The 18,887-nt window shown below is 33.2% G+C and overlaps 1 protein-coding gene across 1 annotated transcript; it reads right to left on the bottom strand.

Annotated features, from left to right (window-relative positions):
- LOC132064373 (uncharacterized) lies at window positions 1–7,887 on the bottom strand. The gene is made up of 8 exons (XM_059457324.1): window positions 7,453–7,887; window positions 6,799–6,866; window positions 2,063–2,129; window positions 1,809–1,963; window positions 1,652–1,722; window positions 1,010–1,078; window positions 797–897; window positions 1–505 (listed from the first exon to the last, which is right to left on the bottom strand). Exons 1-8 carry the CDS (start codon window positions 7,726–7,728, stop codon window positions 212–214), a joined length of 1,101 nt encoding a protein of 366 aa, XP_059313307.1. The 5' UTR covers window positions 7,729–7,887; the 3' UTR covers window positions 1–211.
- Between the last annotated feature and the right edge of the window lie 11,000 nt (window positions 7,888–18,887).

Here is an 18,887-nt window from a genome sequence, read left to right on the forward strand (position 1 = left end):
TTATCTCCTAATGATATTGCAAATCCACTATTTTGACATTCAATGGGTACAAGATATAAGCACCAGATAAGTATACAAAACTGCACTTATTACAAAAGAATATACCTTGTCCATCATCCCGCTATATAAAAAGGTAAAGACAATACTAAAATTCTGTATTAAGAAAAGGAAAAAAATAGGAATATATAAGGGAAGAAGCACTCAAAAGAGTCTAACCACCAATGCGTTGAAAAGAGGTGGAATTTTTCTTATGAACCCAATAACCAATAAAAATGGTTACACCAAATGAAACAATAGATAACAGAAAAGCAAAACCACTGGAAACAGCATCCCAAGAGCTTCTTGATACCACTTTGGCTCCTGCAGATGAACCTGGAGGAACATCTAGAGGTACCCAGTCACAGCTAATCGTGTAATGTCCTGATCCGTGCCATGCATTTCCATCCTCCGGATACCAAAATGCAGCTGAAAACTTGCTCATCTGACCGATAGTGAATTGCACATCCTACAGCCCCATAGCAAACTTAATTAATGCATTCTTTCTTAACATATATATTTCCTTCTCCAGGCGCTAATAAAGTGGGAAAGAAAATATGAAGTAGCATGCTAATGGATGTTTTGTTTAGTGAACTTTTCTATTTACTTTTGTGTCTCATTGACGATGTTTATATACATACGTGTCCACCTTTGGATGTGGGACCTTTAAGGTGTTTATATTAAATGCCGAGATTCCTAAATGCATGACCAAATTTCATTAAGACAGTCGATAATGAAATACATCAGTGTAATAGAATACCTGCTGAAGACGATCCATGGTTCTCAGGGGCCTAGAAAATTCAAAATAGAATGTTCCCTTTTGACCCTTTGTCGAATAAGGACTGTCTTCCTCAGAATAACCTGTCAATACAAGTTCGTTTGAGAAATGAAGAAGAACCCAACTTCACAGCATCACCAAGAAGGATCACTGAAGAAACCCAAAGCTGATTTGACATGGGGTGAGAGATGTTACCTGAATGGGTTGTGAAGCTGCTATGCCACCATGCGCCCCTCCAGTCATTCTGAGCAGAAGTATCATTTCCTAAGAATAAACGATAAGGGTAAATACTAACAGATTCGAGTCAAAAATCGCAGGTCAAGAATGTTGTGTCCTGCTAATAGAATTTAGCAGAAACAAGATTGCCAAAATCACAAGAATGAAGTGCATGCATATAATAGTTGAAGAAGACACTGATGCCAAATTTATGTGCGTTAAAGTCCTCTTTCTTAAGAGACCACTTCTGAGTCAACAAGCAGGGACTAGGATGAATGCAAGGTTTTCTCTTCCTTAAAACTGGCTTAGACCTAATGATGCCTATCCATCTGATATTACATTTCCACCACGATAGCAACCAGATATTCCATTAGAAATTATATCTGATATTTATATCTATCGTTCAAGTTACATGCATATCTTTAATTCAACAAAATGTAATTTTCACTTTTCTTGAGCCGATGGTCTATCGGAAACAACCTCTCTACCACCCAAGGTAGGGGTAAGGTCTGTGTACACTCTACCCTCCCCAAACCCCACTTTGTGGGATTATAATGGGTATATTGTTGTAACAAAATGTAATTTTCCTTCTAGTGCCAATAACTCCAATGACATTCTTACCTTTAGGACTAACCCCATCCAGATTCAGACAGTGTGGGCTCCATGCATACAAATCAACTAGATGACCAAATCTGTTAGACCATGTGAACATAGTGAAGATAAGTTGGAGAATTTCGCAAGTGTTTATGAAACAAGATAATAGTGTATCCAAATTTACCTGTCTCCCCCATTACCATCTCGGTTGTCGACTGGATTTCCACCATACAATCTGCCAGGGATAGCATTTCCAATAGAGAAGTGCATGATATCGACTTCGTGCCCACGACAAGTTTTTTTGTTGCATGCATCAGGTGATTGCTTACACCCACCCATCTAATCCAACAAATTAAATCCACATTTTAGGCAAAAAAGATACCAAACAGAAATATAAGAAAGTTGTATTTTTCCTTTAAATGAATGAGCACAACTTACACTATGATATGTGGCACTCTCACCAATTTGAAACATCAGTGCTACAGATGGGCAATTCTTGTCATTTCTGCATCATTAAGAAAGAACCCTAAGTATGGTGGCATGAAATAAACAATATAACACAATTAAGTTGATAACGTGTTATATCTGTTGTACAAGTACCATATAGAAAATATGAAGTGTCTCAGACATAAAATATAGAGAGTTAGCAATTACAAAATATAGACGGTTACTCAATCATATTCATGTAACACAGCGAAACTTGCCATGAAACAAGTCAGATCAGTTTCAATCCCCAGGATGCACATATCAGCTTGTATAGACCTCAGTTTAATAGAGATGAAGAAATTAAAAGTGCATGCCTTTTGGTCAAATAACTTTTTTAGCACGATAACGTGTATTTTTTATGCATTACATTTCAGAACTTCTATTGTATGTTGTACACATTCCGTAATGTATTTAAGCATCAAATTAAGACAGAATATCTATATTTGTATGTAGATACCAATATCATGCAGACACTTCTTTAAGCAGAATTACAAGTTTCGATTACCTTGGCCAAACTTCATGTACTTTATCCCAAATAAGAAAGATATTCAATAAAAACAAAATCTTCCTCCTTAAGAATCAAGAAATATATACATGCATATTATATATGTGTGTGTGCGAGTGCACATAGTTTTAAGACGTGATTTCACCCACGCTTTTATGACCAGGTTTGACCAACGATAAGGAAAGAAAGTCCTTATGAGGGTTCTGTAATATTTGAGTTGGCTGAAGGTATTTTTAAATGATTGTTAAAAGGTGTAAGGAAGGTTCATTCAACATCATATCAAGTTGCACGTCATAATTAGGATGAATTGAGCAAGAAAGAAGTGGCCGAGCTTTGACATGATTAGGAAAGATATTCATACCGAGGGTGCAAGAGTGAGTCTGTTTACATACTTAGAATGACATACTGTACTTTTTTTGTTTCACTAATTATAGGCTACAAGCATGAACTAAACAGAAGTACAGAACAGCCAAAAAGAGAAGAGAAATTCAAGTATATGAGTTTACAAGACCTAGAAGAGGTCTACGTGCAGATTTCGAAGCTCGATTCATCATCACTTGTTTTTTTGGATAAGTAGGATTCACTGTCGCATAGATCTCACAATTCAGGAATATGGTAAGTAGTACGGGCAGGGGTGTCCAAATACGGTTAATAGATGTATACTGTGTTTGGTGTGTGTATAAACCTCAAAAATCAAAACTGAAAACCTGGTCAACCTATGGTTATCAGCCATACTTGTAGTCCATACATCCGAGGTGAACAAACCAAATCCGGTATGTACCATAACGACACCCACATCCAAGTCAAGTATGATCAGAACTGGCAGTTGGGCAAGTTGAAAGATCTGTGTTAAATGAGGAAGAGGTATGTCCTTAAGGAGTTATATTTATATCTATAAAAAGCCTATTAACTTATTAAGAGGAAGAGCTAAAAAAAAAATCTGGGTAAAAGATCTTTTTGATGTCACAAAAGTTGCTTAAAAGGTCCCAAAAATGATAACAAATCATTGAGATTTAACTTCCTAAAATCACTGAAAAACGTAATCAAATCTTAACAAAAAAAATTCCAAACTACCCTCAAACTTTGATTTTCCAGTAAGTGAGAGTTCTGAATAAAAAACCATCTTTGAATAAGTCGCCACCATTTTACTTAAGAAAAGTTACAGAGATAGTAGCCATGACTTTAGCATGATAAGGCACAAGCAGAAAATGGCTTATCAAAAGAATGCATAAGCACAAAATGGCAGACAAATAAATGATATTACGCATACCAAAAGAAAAAAACATGCAACCGTTTTCCTTTTTTACACAAAATACAACTAATATTTGTTCTGCAGTCCTTCAAAACTACATATCGCCAAGTTCACGCCAAGTTCACAACAACATTTGGAACTAGGTTCCCAGTGCAGCTAGAAATGATTTACTAGGGCACATGCTTGCAGTAATTATTGACTGACCTCAATGGAAGCTCTGGTCCCCCTAACCCATCCTGGAGAGGTAGTATAGCAGACATAGATTTGTAGGCTCTGTAAGTTGATATCAGTCAAAGTGTTTCTACATGTAAAGAAAGCTCATTATCCACACATAACCTCATTTTACAACCTTCCACTTTGGAAAACAGTTCTTAGGAAGTATGATTCTGTCACATGGTTCGCATGGTTCTGCACATATGCAACTAGTACCAAGAACTCTGTACCAAATTCTACTTGCATGTTTCTAATGTTTATTCAAAATTCACTTGAACACTATCTTGAATATATTTGAAGTCTGCTAGGAGAATGCCAGCATCGTCAAGGGTCTGCTTTGAAGCTGGCAGGCCAAAGGGAAGAGGAACAGCAGCAGGAAAGCAAGTAGAATTATTCCTCAAACTGTTATATGGTATATCTGGTAAGAGCAAAAAAAGAAAGCAACGTGGCTTCCCTTTTTAGTTTACCTCGTCAAACTATTCCTTCACTCTCTCATCTCACTTGCTTGTCTTTTCTCCCTCAATACTTCCCTTGAGCTTCACTAAAATACTCTTTGCATTTATTTTAGTCATCGTAAACTAAACTGGACCCAAGAAAATGTTCCCCCATAGACCTCCTACTTTCTCACCCAAAAATCAGGCACATGGTGGTCAATCTTGTTCACAACCCTGAAATAATCTTGGAAGGGATAAAAGTACATATATTTACATGAAAGGCAAGACTGAGTATGAACAATATGACACCAAATCAAGAGGGAGTCACCTAACTATTATGACACCAAATCAAGAGGGAGTCACCTATCTCTTAAAGTATCTACTCCACCTTTTTATTCCTACAAGCAACCAATCTAGCTAGAGTTAATACTTAAAGCTGTTTTCACATCATCGAAGGTCAAAATAGAGCAGAAAATGGTGCTGTTGAGGTGAAAAATATAGAAACGAGATAGGTACCTTATCAATGGTACTTTCTAAACACTTTTGAGCTTGAATTCTCAAGCTATTTGACAGCTTTTTCTGTCATGACTATGAGTGAGTGTTGCTTCACAATTAACTCTTACCCCCCCCCCCACCCCACCCCACGCACCAACACACAATCCCATTTCATTTGATAGTTTTTGACTGGCTAGAGTTCAAGATATTAATATGACATACATATTAGTTATTGTGGAAGAAAATATAGAAGTGATGATTGAAAAGTTAGGTCGATATAAAAATATCACATTGAAGTTTAAAATTTGAGTTGGCCAGCGAATTTGAATTCTTGAAAGTGCAGAAAATTATACAAAAATAAAATAAGGTCGCACATTGTGGACTTCGGAGTGTCCAAAAATGGGAAAAGTGCAACATAGATTGGGAAAAAGGGACTATTTTGTTAACCACTTCATGACTCATCTAGATTGTAACATCTTCAAAATAGCTTCTTGTCTGATTGGTTGTCTTTCTTTCACTCAATCAACAACTCAGCTGGAAGTTAAACTAAATCTTGAAGGTTTTTATATATCCATATAACAATCCTTGCCTGCAGATTTGGGTTTCCATCCTTTGTCTAATACTTCCCAAAACCTTTTTGGATTGACATCCCTATCATCTACTTCCAAAAAGAGAGAAGCTAACCTTGGATATACTCTATCTGAACCACTGATCACTGACCCTTGAAATTGTGATAGGTGTACAGTGAAAAAGGAAATATATTGAATTTCATAATGTGTTGTAAAATGTCTCTACTTGCAGGAAATGATTTTCTGTTCCATTTACCCCAGAATTCATGTAGTAACATAAGATACATGACATTTATATTCTTCTTTTGATGACAAGGGAACCCGCAACCGCTACCCTTCGACTGCGCACAGGTTAAACCCCGCTCCTGTGTAATAGCCCGCAAACCACACAGAAGAGATAATCCACACTAGGCAACCCCATGCGACGAGCTCGACCCAGATAGGCAAATCCCCTACTGTTGTAGGCAAGGGGTTTCGAACCTGAGACCTCCATTATGTCGGAAATAAAAATAACATTTATATTCTTGTTGGCACCTTCTCTATAGAAGAAATGCAGGAAAATTTTCTTTAAGTGTCTTTCAGCAAAAGAAAGTTCTGTTTTGGAAACTCTCATACCAAATAAGTAGCAACACATTAGTTAACGTACATGACAAGAAAGGAAACTGAAGAAGCATGATCTTCCATGGCTATCAATTTAATTCCATAAGAGAAACCATAAGAAAGATAGTTACTTTTCCTCTATATAACAAGCAACAGTCCCTAAAACTGGAATATTTCCAGCACAAGAAACACTAATCACTAGTAGAATATTCCTGACCAAATTTATTGTATAAAAGCCGAGAAGTAGCAATGCATTGATTCATCCACTGGGAAAGAGAGGAAATTAAGCATCCATGGCTATTAATGTAATTCCTTTTAGGATTTACCATACTAAAGAAAGAAACAAAAATTACACCACCAAGCAATTTGCTGTGTGATGACAGCAATCATATTTACCTCAAAACCAAATAAGATATGAAGGATCACTTAGAGAGACCATGTGATTACTAATCAATTTTCCACTATACAAGACGCAACAGTCTCTAACACTGGAATAGTTCCATCACAAGAAGCACTAATCACTAATTGAATCCTAAAATCCCACTACTGCACAGCAAAAGCATGTTCTTCAATCTAACAAATTGAATAAAGGACAAGAAATTTTGACAGCATTTACTCACCCTTTCTTGTATACATATTCTCCATCAACTTGCAACAAAAAGTACACATCTTTTCCGTCGTGCAAAGCCTAATTAAGAACAAAAACCCCCAATAAGCAACCAAAAAAAAAAAAAAAAAAAAAAAGAAACCCAACAACAACATAGACAGTGCAATCCCACAAGTGAGGTCTGGGAAAGAATAGGATGTACACAAACATTACCTAAAAGAAATCCAACAACAACGTGCCCAGTGTAATCTCAAAAGTGGGGTACGGGGAAGGTAAGATATACACAGACCTTACCTCTATTTTTGTGGGATTTCATAAAAATAAGAAACCCAACAACAACCTATCCATTATAATGCCACAAGTGGGGGTGTGGGGAGCGTAAGGTGTACAACAGACCCTAACTCTAAGTAGGATCTGGGGAGCATAAGATGTACACAGAATTTAATTCTAAGTACCTATATCTTAACTCTTACCTTTATGGGGGTTTGCAACAAAAAAGAAACCCAACAACAAAGTATCCAGTGTGATGTTACAAGTGGGGTCTGGATGACTGGGAAGGATAAGATGTACATACAGCTTACCTCTACCTTTGTGGGGTTTTGAAAAGGAAAAAAATACTATTATTTCTAAAAAGAGAAAGCAATTATGAACAAGAATTCAATAGTACCTTAACAGTCATCTTTCCATCTTTATATTCATGGTCATGATCCGGGTCAAGAGCAGGAAGAAGAGAAAACTCAAACCCATCAATATTCTCCCAATCATCAGCATGTCCATCAAGTGTTACAAGTCCAGGTTTGAACTCTGCAGAAACTCGGGATTCCACGTCAGCATCGCAATGCCAGTCACCGGATTCTTGATGGGTAGAGACGAATTGGATCCGGGTTGACCCAAGAACCGCAATTGAGACTAACAAGAGTTTAAGGAGCATGGGTTGCTCCATTTGGTTGAATTTTTGGGAAGAAAGAAGAGATATCGTTTAGTGTTTTTTCGGAGAAATGAAGAGTTGGCTCAACTGTAGAATTGGCTGCCATTGAAGATGGCAGTTAATTAGTAATTTGGAGCAAAGTACAAAGGGGGACAAATTGTAGATTAGTCGTACAACTGTTTTTTCGAGGATGTTTCCTTCCTTCACGTCAGTTTGATCCAACTTTTATCTTTTTCTTATTAAATAATTCTTTTAGATTTTTCACTTTCATTTATTTTGTGGCTTAATTACTAAATGCCCCTCTACATATTTAGGTGTCGTTTGGCCATAAAAATTATTTACTTTTTACCGAATTTTTTTTCACTTTTTTCCTGAATCAGCGTTTGGCCATAAAAATTCTGAATACAACTTGAAGTTGGATTCCGGAATACCAAAAATTTAACAAACTTGTTTTTAAAAAAAAAATCACTTTTTTCACTTTTTTACAACTACGTTTCACCAAAAACTACAATTTCAAAAACTATGGCCAAACCCAACTCCAACTCCAAAATTTCAAAAAAAAGTGAATTTTTTTTTGTATCTATGGACAAACGGGGCCTTAGCAAAAGGTCCAAAATAGACTTCTAATAGAGGTTCAATGGCATCCCCTTTCGTTCACAGTATAAGCTGATCAAATCAGCTTATAAGACATTTTTAACTTTTTGTGTGTTTGGCAAAATAAAAAAGTGCTTAAAATAAGAAGTTGGGGAACCCCAACCTTTTTCTTTTTGGCTTAAAAGCCATTTTGATTTGACCAACAATTTTACTCTTTTATCCCTTATATTTTCTTCTAATTTCAATATTACCCTCACTATTAAAAGTTCTAAGCTACCATCGTTCCCTTTCAACATCTTATTTTCAACTTCAACACTTTTATTCAAACACTTAACTATTTATTTATAAAATAACTTTAAGCACTTAAAAGGACTTTAAGCACTTATGCTTAAAAGTCACTTTTTTCCGGCTAATCCAAACGGGCTCTTAATCATCTTATTTTGGTTCAAGTAATATGCAAATTTTAATTAAGGGTAATTAGTTGAAATACCTAAAGCAGTTAGTATTTTCTTAAGGGGTATGCTAAAGGCTAAGTGAACACTAATTTTCAACCGGAGGAAATACATATGCATAAAGTAGAGCGCTCATAGAGTCCTCCAAGTTCAATTAAGGGTAATTAGTTGAACATGCCATTAACGAAGCTTCAACATGACATGACTAACGGAACTCTTTCTTTATCTCTTTCGATAACAGTAGTCTTCAATTTTTTCCATCAAAATAATCGAGTAGTTAATTGTACGCTATTTAAATTTGAACGAAATTATCTTATAACTGATAGTTCTCAAATCTTTGGTATTGTGGATTTATCTAAGATGATACATTGCAAACTCTTAAGGGAAGTTTCTTACTCACTAAATGACATAAGCTTTTACACGATGTAAATTTCAAGATTCTATGACTTAGAAATTATGGAGAAATTTCCTTCTAACGTACAAGCTCTTAATGAAGTGATGAATTTTAAAACTTTGGCATATAACCAAAGATTTCTAGAACAGTGAGACATTTTAAGGGGATGAATTATTGTCAATATAGATATGGAACCAGAAGTACTATAGTTGTTTTTGTGTCGTCCACTTATCATGATCTAGTCATTCATAGTTGAAACTGCAATTAATATTAGTAAATGCAAAGTCATTTTAGTTTAGTCATTTGATATTCGAAATTGATTGAGACAACTAACCATTCACGCCAAGTAGATTCTTGTAAGCGGATAAAACGTTCAATATCCTCTATTTTCAAAGCTCTAATTTGCAATTTCGAATTAAAAATAGAGGAAAATCATCTCATGGCGCTTTTTGTTGGTGAGAAGGTTGAATCCTAAAATAAATAGTGTATAATGGGATAAGTTTGAGGGATAAATAGTGTATTTTCATAAGTCTGTTTTAACAAAGTAAGGAAAGCACCAACTTCCTGAAGAAACAAATCTTAAACATAGATATCCTCTTAACTTATTATATTATAGTATTCAGGCTAGATTACGTGTATATTGTGCTTCAATCAATTCATTGGTATACTTATTATCTCAATCAGTATATATAGATATATCGACCAATTATATCCATTAAGATTCGGATAATTAGAAATTTCACTATGTTAGTGCGTCTCTGTTAAGACTAAGATTGAAATCCTAATTCCTAATATTGTTACTCAAGACCTCAACAGCCAACCCTCGGGGCATTAAATGAAATATTTTGTGACAAAAATTAAGCTGCATAATATATAGTAGTATCGAATAAGACTATCTTGAATCGAACTTTTGAAACCAGTTAGGATATGGGCTTAATATGTTTTGTGATGATCCATGCATTAAAAAAAGCTTGAACATTTACTAACCTTATTGATAGGGTCAGCATAATTGGCTAAGTGGAGAATAGATGACGTGTAGAAACAGCAACCAAACATGTCGCATGTTGATCTGCCCATGCGACATGAGTTTGTTAAGTTTGTTAAGTGTAGAATCTTGTCAAGCGTCCTATCTTTAAGTTTGTTCTTTTAATGACATGAGATTAAAATTTCACACTAAAATTGACGAGAAATATCAAGTATATATACATCACGCATCTCATCATCGTAACGATTACAACTTTGTTAGTGAAAATCTTACGAAAAATATTTGATCACAAACATTGTATAGCAATTCTTGAAAATAATTACAAACTCGAGAGTGTCGAATTAAGATATTGTTCACTGGATATTTCACCCGGTTTAAAAAGGGGCGGGCGCACCTTGTATGAAGGTGTGTCACCCGACACAGCTTCGTTGGAAATTTTTATTAGATATAAATACAAATTATATGAAAAAAATATGGGATAAATTATATAAAATGACACTACTTCACAGAAAAGAGCATTTGATTCAGTGGCAAAGGAAGCCGATGGCCTTTGAGGGGTCGGGGGGTTCAATCCTCTGTAAGCACGGAATGCTTGATTTTTAACATTTTGAGCCTTTGCAGCTTATAGCCTCAAAAAATTGACCTCATTTCGTTGCAAACTGATAATGAAACTAGAAAAATATGGCTTATTCGAGCATGTTAAAATATAACTTTGAACAATTATTCATGTTAATATGTAATTTTTTGGGGGCGAAGCTTCTATTTGCTACGATTTTCTCTGTAACACGTCTCTTACTATTTTTCTTCTTCTTTTTAATTATAATTTCTTGAATAATTAATTACTTTTGTTTGTTTGTTTCTATGATATTATTTAGAAATTATCTAAATTAATTTCTTAATTAGAAATAAGTGAAGAGATTTTTCTAACTTATCTTCCAAATTTTTAAAACTAAATTTAACATATCAAATTTCATCCAGCTTGAAAGAAAAGGTGAATAAGTCAGAAAAAGAAAAAGTGTTTGTAAAGTGAAAGAGTTGATTTAAATTCTTTAAGAGTTGATCATGGAAAAGATTAACATTTGAAATTATCTAAATGACCATGATGTTAGAAGAAAATATATATTAAAAAACATAAGTTTCCACTTCAAATCACATTTTTTCTCAATTTTTCTTATATGGTTAATTGCATCGTTTAAATCATCGATGTTTGTTGAGTTACTCAACTTGAGTATAATAGGTTGGAGGATAATGTTTACAAAAGATGCGACCTTTTAATATGGTGTTATTGCAGTGATTTATTCTTTTGTTCACTTCTTTAAATGCGACACTGCTTATCAAAAATCCTGCACACGCCACTGGGTATAGATGTATCCCCCAAGATTCAACAAGCTCTTCTAATACAAAACTATAAGCCAAAATCTAACAAAGATTAATCTTAAAGAAAACCCAGCAATACCAAATAAGATGAAAGAGATTTTGTTTCTTGATTTTCACTCTCATTGTCTCTTCATTTCTATCACTGTACCTCCCTTGATGACATAAGAATATAGGTATATATAATAAAGTAATGATCTTTTGATCATCAGAAAACGTCTATAATATTTAATAATAATCAAAGCCATAAAGCCAAATTAAATGACCAATTTAATTTGTCAAAATATCGTTTGAAATCTGCCATCATTTTCTCATAAATGACATCATTCAAGGCCTTCAATGTTACACAATAGCTGTTGCCCATTGAGTTTATTTAAAAGATATATCAACAATATTTTACAAGTGTAATTGGAGCTTTTAGACAATAGTAATTCTTTTTGAGATATTCAAATATATTCAACAATCCCCACATATCTTAAAAAGAATATTAAGTAATAAAATGAAATAATAAGTTTTGGAATAGAAAGAAATAAGAAACTTTGTTGGGTTTTCACATATGAGTACAATGCGTCGAATACTATGAATCAAACCTAGATATAACAAGAATAATATTTACAGAACAATTGGTGAAGTTTAAAACTCTTATGAACCAAGAATTCTTTTGTAAGCTCAAGCGCTTATTCTATCACATTATACTCGCACAATCTCTGTCGTTATCGCGGTTTTGCGCTAAGAGGCCATGCGTGTGTCCTGGTATTCATGAGTACTCTAGAAATCTGTCACAATTTAATAGGAGCGGCACCACTCCACACTCATATAGGTCCACCCATCAAGTGTATTCTGCAGAACAATACATCACCTATAAAGGATATGGTAATATATTAAGAATTTATAACTCAACCTCATTTTGCCTTGCATAACTGCACTATATTCACACACCATAGAAGGGACATAATTTTATAGTGCATACTCGATCAACTAATGACTTAGCTTGCTATTACCCATATGAACCTAATTCATGGGATCTCCAATCACATATGTTGGGTTACTATCATTGTTGATCTTCTCAAATTGATTAAAAAATTCCATTTCCCTCGATGTTTCTTATAGTCCGAGAATTGATCAAATTTACCTTCTGACTTCACATAATTAACAAAAATAATTTCATCTCACTGCAGCTGCTTTATCACATTATATCTCAAAGTCTATGTTTGCCAATAATTTTTATTTTATTTTTCACTATAGTTCTTGCTGCTTGACAACCACAATATATAAACACAAAAATATGTTATTTTATTCCAATTGGAATACTCACTAAGAGGTCTCTTAACGGCTTAGCCTCATCACCAACGATTCATTATAGTACCATAATTGCGGTACCTCTCAAATAATTTTTTCCTCCCTCCAAAATCAAGCAAACATTAGCAAGACACCCCCACACTTTCAAATATTTCAATCTAAGGGATAATCTTTCCACGATGCACAAGAGTTTTCGAGTCTTGTAAGGTATCATATTTTGTACAAATTTATACACCAAAATATATCAAAGATATTTTTCACATTTCAAAATGAATACATAATATCATATATAGGCAGAGAAGAGATCATAAAACCACCTAATGTCTCATTACATTTCACAAAACAGACATTGGAGACATGTTTAAGGAAAATTTATCATATTAAAATTAATTAAAAAGATATTAGAAGAACGAACTTTGACATACTTAACAATGCTTGAAATATTAATTAAAAATGAGATCTTGCATTAGAAGATAAACGCCACAATAAATTACATGAATGAATCAAGTAATCATAACTACTAGAAATTTCAAGGAGTATTTATTTTAACATAGTAAGCACACACAAATAAATCACGATTAAAATATTCATTGTCACAAAAACGTTGTTTTTAGTTAGACAATTGTATTAATTTCAAATAAAACTTTCACCCCACTTTTTCGAATAATCCACAGAAATTAAATTAGTTCAAATATTAGGAACATGCACCACCTCAGTTAATGCTATGTTTTTCAGATGTGAGTTTAAGAAGAACTTTTCCATTCCAAGAACTTGAGTAGTTCTAGAATCACCAATATAAATAAATCATTCATCTTCTTCAACACGGGTGTAGAACACAAAACTATGTTAGCATAAATATGTTTAATAGCACCATAGTCTAACATTCAATCTCTCACATTAGCCACAAGATTCACTTGAGAAATGACCACGACAATGATATCATCCACTTAGACAATTTTATTTTTGCTTAGCGGGACTATCAATTCTCTGAATCTCTTTTACATCGAGGGATATGATGCCATAATTTGCCGCACACAAAATAATAATTATTTCGATCGAAGGTTTGATAATTAGCTTTGTAGAATCTCAATATCATACCATTTGACACGTGAAATCGACTTTGTCAAGCACCACCTCATGATAAAATTCTTTTCAATTTCATTTCCTAAAACACCAAATTAAAACAACTTTTTCACAATACGAAAGGTACAAAGCTACAGGCTTGACTTGCTCATAGATATATCATATTTATACAATAATAAAATATGTAATAATTCAGCAGTTATTTTACCCAAATAATTAAAAAGCACAAATCAACTTTTCAGAGCTTAAAGTATATTTACCACCATCAAGGTGCGAGAACATTGTCCAAACATCAAATTCAAACAATGACCTTATAAGAGGGGTCTTTAACTTCTGACACACCCATTAATCCATAAAGAAAAATATTCATTCAAAATAAGTTTTTCAAGAGCTTTATTGCACAAGCTATATATTAGAACATATGTACTGTATTTAGCTTAACACCCGAAATATAAATTATTCACAAACTGAAAAACATATATTAAGAAGTTTGAGCACATACATTTACCTTCTCTGAAAAGGAAATAAGTGAAAGATCTTATACCGTAGAGTGGAATCAGAGGAGTGATTGGGACAACATCAACATAATTGTGAATTATTTTCCGGAAGAATAAAGTTAGAATCAATCTTAAGATTGTCGGAAATCTTACTTAAAATACTCGATCACGAACATTGTAGAGAATTCGTGAACAATTTCATAGCTCGAGAAGTGTCAATTAAGACATTGTCCTAAAGGATGTTTCACCCGGTATAGGTGTATCCCGGATTCAAAAGCTCTCCTCTGACAAAACTGTGGAATCTAACAAAGATTTATCTTGAAGAAAACCTAGCAATACAAAATAAGAGGAAAGAGATTTTGTTTCTTGATTTTCACTTTCACTGTCTCTGCATTTCTATCACTGTACCTCCCTTGAAGACATAAGAATATAGGTATATATAATAAAGTAGTGATTTTTCAATCACCAGAAAACGTCTATAATATTTAATAATAATCAAAGCCATAAAGCCAAATTAAATGACCAATTTAATTTGTCGAAATACCGTTTGAAATCTTCCATCATTTTCTCATAAATGAAAATATTCAAGGCCTTCAATGTTACAACATAGTTGTTGCCCATTAAGTTTATTTAAAAGATATATCAACAATATTTTACAAGTGTAATTGCAGCTTTTAGAAAATAGTAATTCTTTTTGAGATATTCAAATATATTCAACAGTTGCTGCTCTTCAACATGAGCTAAGTGCACAAATAGTCGTTTGTAGGACCTCTATTTAAATAAAAATTGGAAATTAATATATTTTAAAAGCTTAATCACCTCATAATCAACTTTAAACATACATTTTTGAAGTTGAAATTGCAAATATGAAGTTTAAAAATTCAGGTTATCGAGTCTGAAGTTGGATTTTGCAAAAATCTTACTTCAGATTTGAAGAAAGTTCCTAAATTTAAGCTCTTAAATAGCCTAACTTTAGATCAGAAGGTCTGATTCTTAGTATTGAGTTTTCAAACTTCAGATCTTCGTGTTTGAAATTAGGCTTTGACAAAACCCAATTTTCAAACCTTCGTGAAGTAGAAGTTGTAGCAACATCATGATGTTCAGTCTGAAGTTTGTTGAAGCTAGCTACATTTTAAAAGATTTTAAAGATTGCATATGTTTTAAATGGGTGTAAGTTATATACACCGTCAGTGTAAGGAATTTTTATATCATCAGATCATTTTTTTCTATTGAAGCAGGTAATCTAGACTCAAGATATAAATCTCACATTTTAATAAGGCTTACCCGTAGATATCTTTTCATTGGCCTGATAGTATAAAAAAAGATTTATACCTGCAATGTATATAACTTCGACTCATTTTAAATTGGGATGCTTGCTACTAGTGGCTGGGCCAGCTCAAGGCCAAAGCCACTATGGCACCAAAGCCACTATGGCAATGGCTTTGGGTCCCCAAACTTTGGGGCCCCATTTTTTTATTAAGTTTTATTGCTAATTTGTTTAAAAAATTATTGTAACTTATCGTATTTTTATGTAGTTTCTAAATATGTAAATTATTTTTCAAAAAACTTAAAGATTGTATGTCCGCATTCACGATAAATATAAAGAATTTTGACTCTCAAAATCATTGTATCACATAAATTGAGACAGAGGAGTACACAATTTTTATATAAAAAAGGAGAATAAAATTGTTTAGTCACGTGATTGATTAGCTATAGTGTTAGCTGAGTTTTGTTTAGAATAAATTAATTTGGAAATTCTTTATATACAGTAATTAATGACTTCGCATCTAAAAAAACTAGAAAAGTAAATTTTAAATAAAGATATATATGACGATATTTTTTAAAATAACGAAATAAATTAGGGCTCCTCTTTGAAGTTTGGTTTTAGGCCTCCAATCTAGTTGAGACGACCTTAACTAGCAGCTACCTGGTGCCATTTCTACCTTCAACATCAAATATGGAATGTCAAGCTCTGGGCCTGCTTATAAGTGTTATGATATGGGCAACTACTTTCTCTTGACCCGTTTTAAAGTAAATGATACTAGTAACGACCCGTGCTAGTCGTGAATTCTTGCACAGTTTGGGAGGGGAGTTTTTTTCCACTTACAGTAGTTAATCAACTTAACAATTTCATGAAATACGCTGGTGAAATAGCTGTGGTGGAAAACTCCATGCTAATAAGGAAGTCGGATGCATCTATACGAATCAAATTTTCCACCAAGCTTTCGGGACTCGTGCTCCTGTTGCCAAAAGAACTTCGATGTTCAGAAAATTTTCTTGTGCTGGATATTTTAAGGAGGATTGGCTTATAAATATGCGTCAATCGAGTATTCATAAGAACTCTCAGTATCCGGGATACTTGTGGCTTGTTGCAAGCATTTTTTGTTAAATTTACTTTAAAACGGGTCAATAGGTTTGGGTCTTAAAAATTGGGTGGGTTTTACTTATTCTGAAATTAAAATGTGTGACTAATTACAAAATGTCATGTGGCTTTTTAAAGAGTTAAATTTGACCTGTTAGTTTGAGGGGTATATTTGAGCCAAAAATAAATCTTAAGGGTATTTTTAGACCTAGAAGGTGGATGGAAGGGTATTTTTAGACCCAAAGGTGGAAGGATGGTATTTATGAGCCTTTTTCAATAGGTTAGGGGTATTTATGAGCCTTTTCCTTTTTTTTAAATACATTTGGCGTTTGATTCAAAAGCATGAGTAAGAGTTTAACAAAAAAAAAAAAAAAATCACTTTTGCCAAAAATAAAAGTATTTAGCTGTTTTTCAAACAAAAGTCAATCACAAATTAGTTTTTGCAAAAAAAAAAAAAAATGTTATTTATAAACATTGGTTGAGAAAACAGTTTTTGCAAGAATAGATAAAGTTTGCAAAATGTCAGTTACAAAATTCTGAACCAAATGCCAGACTTCAAGAGAAGAAATGAAAAAACCAGGGAACATATTTAGGGTCATTGGCACTTATGATCCGGTCTTTAATTTACAAACATATAACAAACATATTTTATTCGGTTTTAATTAACCATAGTCATAATAACAAACATATTTTAGCAGTGCATAAATTTATATTTTCGCATTATAATATTTCACAAGTTATATCCCACGCCCTTAAAGAACTTATACACCGGTAGTCATAAGTAGGAGTGTACATGGACCGGATTGGTTCAAATTTTTTAAATACCAAATCAAATCAATTGCGTCGGGTTTTTAAACTCATACACTAAACCAAACCAATAAACTTCGGGTTTTTCAACCTCGGGTTTTCTCGGGTTATTCAGTTTTCTCGGATTTTTTGGGATTTTTTTTCCGGAAAAGTCTTCATACAAAACATATAACTTTTACATCAAATATTTCTTTAGTCGTATAATTGTACCATAAATAAACTATTATATACTCTCAATACAACTATATAATTAAGGTGTTTCTTAAGAAAATAACACAAAATGTGAAATGAGTGATGACACTGTATTAAAATATTCAACAAAAAAAGATAATAAAATCGGTTAAAATAAATATTGCTAATTAATAAGCCATAAAGAAAATAATGATAATCTAAAAATACTAAGTCATGCTAAAAATTAGTACGGCTAAATATTAATTGCATGACAAAGAAAAAAAATTAAGTTATGTATTCTCACTCTCTAAACGAATTATGCAAAACTAAAGAATAGATATCCAACATTATTGTCATTCCTAGTGGTAAAATTGAATTTCTTTTGTTAACATTAGTGTTGAGTTGGTTTTGATTTGGACTTTATTTGAGTTACTAACATCCATGGGATATAAAACTTATTGATATTCAAAATTTTAAGTTCAAGCTTGAAATAATATGATAAAAGACAAAAAACTACGAAAAAATTTAAGAAATATTTATAAATTACATTACAAATAAATATTTTTAAATGAAATACATGTAATGTCGGGTTAGTTTAGTTCGGTTTAACTTTTTTTCAACTAAAACCAAACCAAACCAATTATGGTCGATTTTTTTTTCCAACACCAAACCAAGTCAAACCAAACCACTAATCGAGTTTTTTTTCTTTGTTTGACTCGATTTATTGGTTTACTTTGTACACCCCTAGTCATAAGTTTGATTGCTAAGAGCAAAAGTTAAAGACCAACCCAACTGAAGGGAAAATCGTGCAATTTCTTCACATATTTACATTTTTTTGCGCGGATTGACCTTCTTTTGGGGTGGTCTTTAATTTTTGTCCCTCAAATTGGTGGTGTTTATTTTTTTTCCTTCGCCTAATACCTCAAAATTCTGGGTTCAAACTTCAGCTCAGTTAAAAAAAAAAAATCGCAAGGCAGAGGTTTGGATTCTTAAGATAGAGTTTTGGCAAAACTCTACCTTTAAGAAAGAGTTTAAAATTCTGTCTTGTAATTATTTTTTAAATTTTTTTTGATTGAGTAGGGGTTCAAATCCAAAATCAAGAGATTTTTAGATTAAAGACCACCAATTTGAGGGATAAAATTAAAGACCATCCCAG

Source organism: Lycium ferocissimum, chromosome 7 (genome assembly GCF_029784015.1).
Source record: "Lycium ferocissimum isolate CSIRO_LF1 chromosome 7, AGI_CSIRO_Lferr_CH_V1, whole genome shotgun sequence".
In the NCBI taxonomy this organism is placed as follows: Eukaryota; Viridiplantae; Streptophyta; class Magnoliopsida; order Solanales; family Solanaceae; genus Lycium; species Lycium ferocissimum.

Bases quoted from the DNA above. Each gene is read 5' to 3' on its own strand.
- LOC132064373 (XM_059457324.1), bottom strand. From the start codon at position 7,728: ATGGAGCAACCCATGCTCCTTAAACTCTTGTTAGTCTCAATTGCGGTT. The intron at 2,130-6,798 runs GTGAGTAAATGC...TTAATGATGCAG, and splicing joins GAATATGTATACAAGAAAGG to AAATGACAAGAATTGCCCAT. The intron at 1,964-2,062 runs GTAAGTTGTGCT...TTGTTGGATTAG, and splicing joins AGAGTGCCACATATCATAGT to ATGGGTGGGTGTAAGCAATC.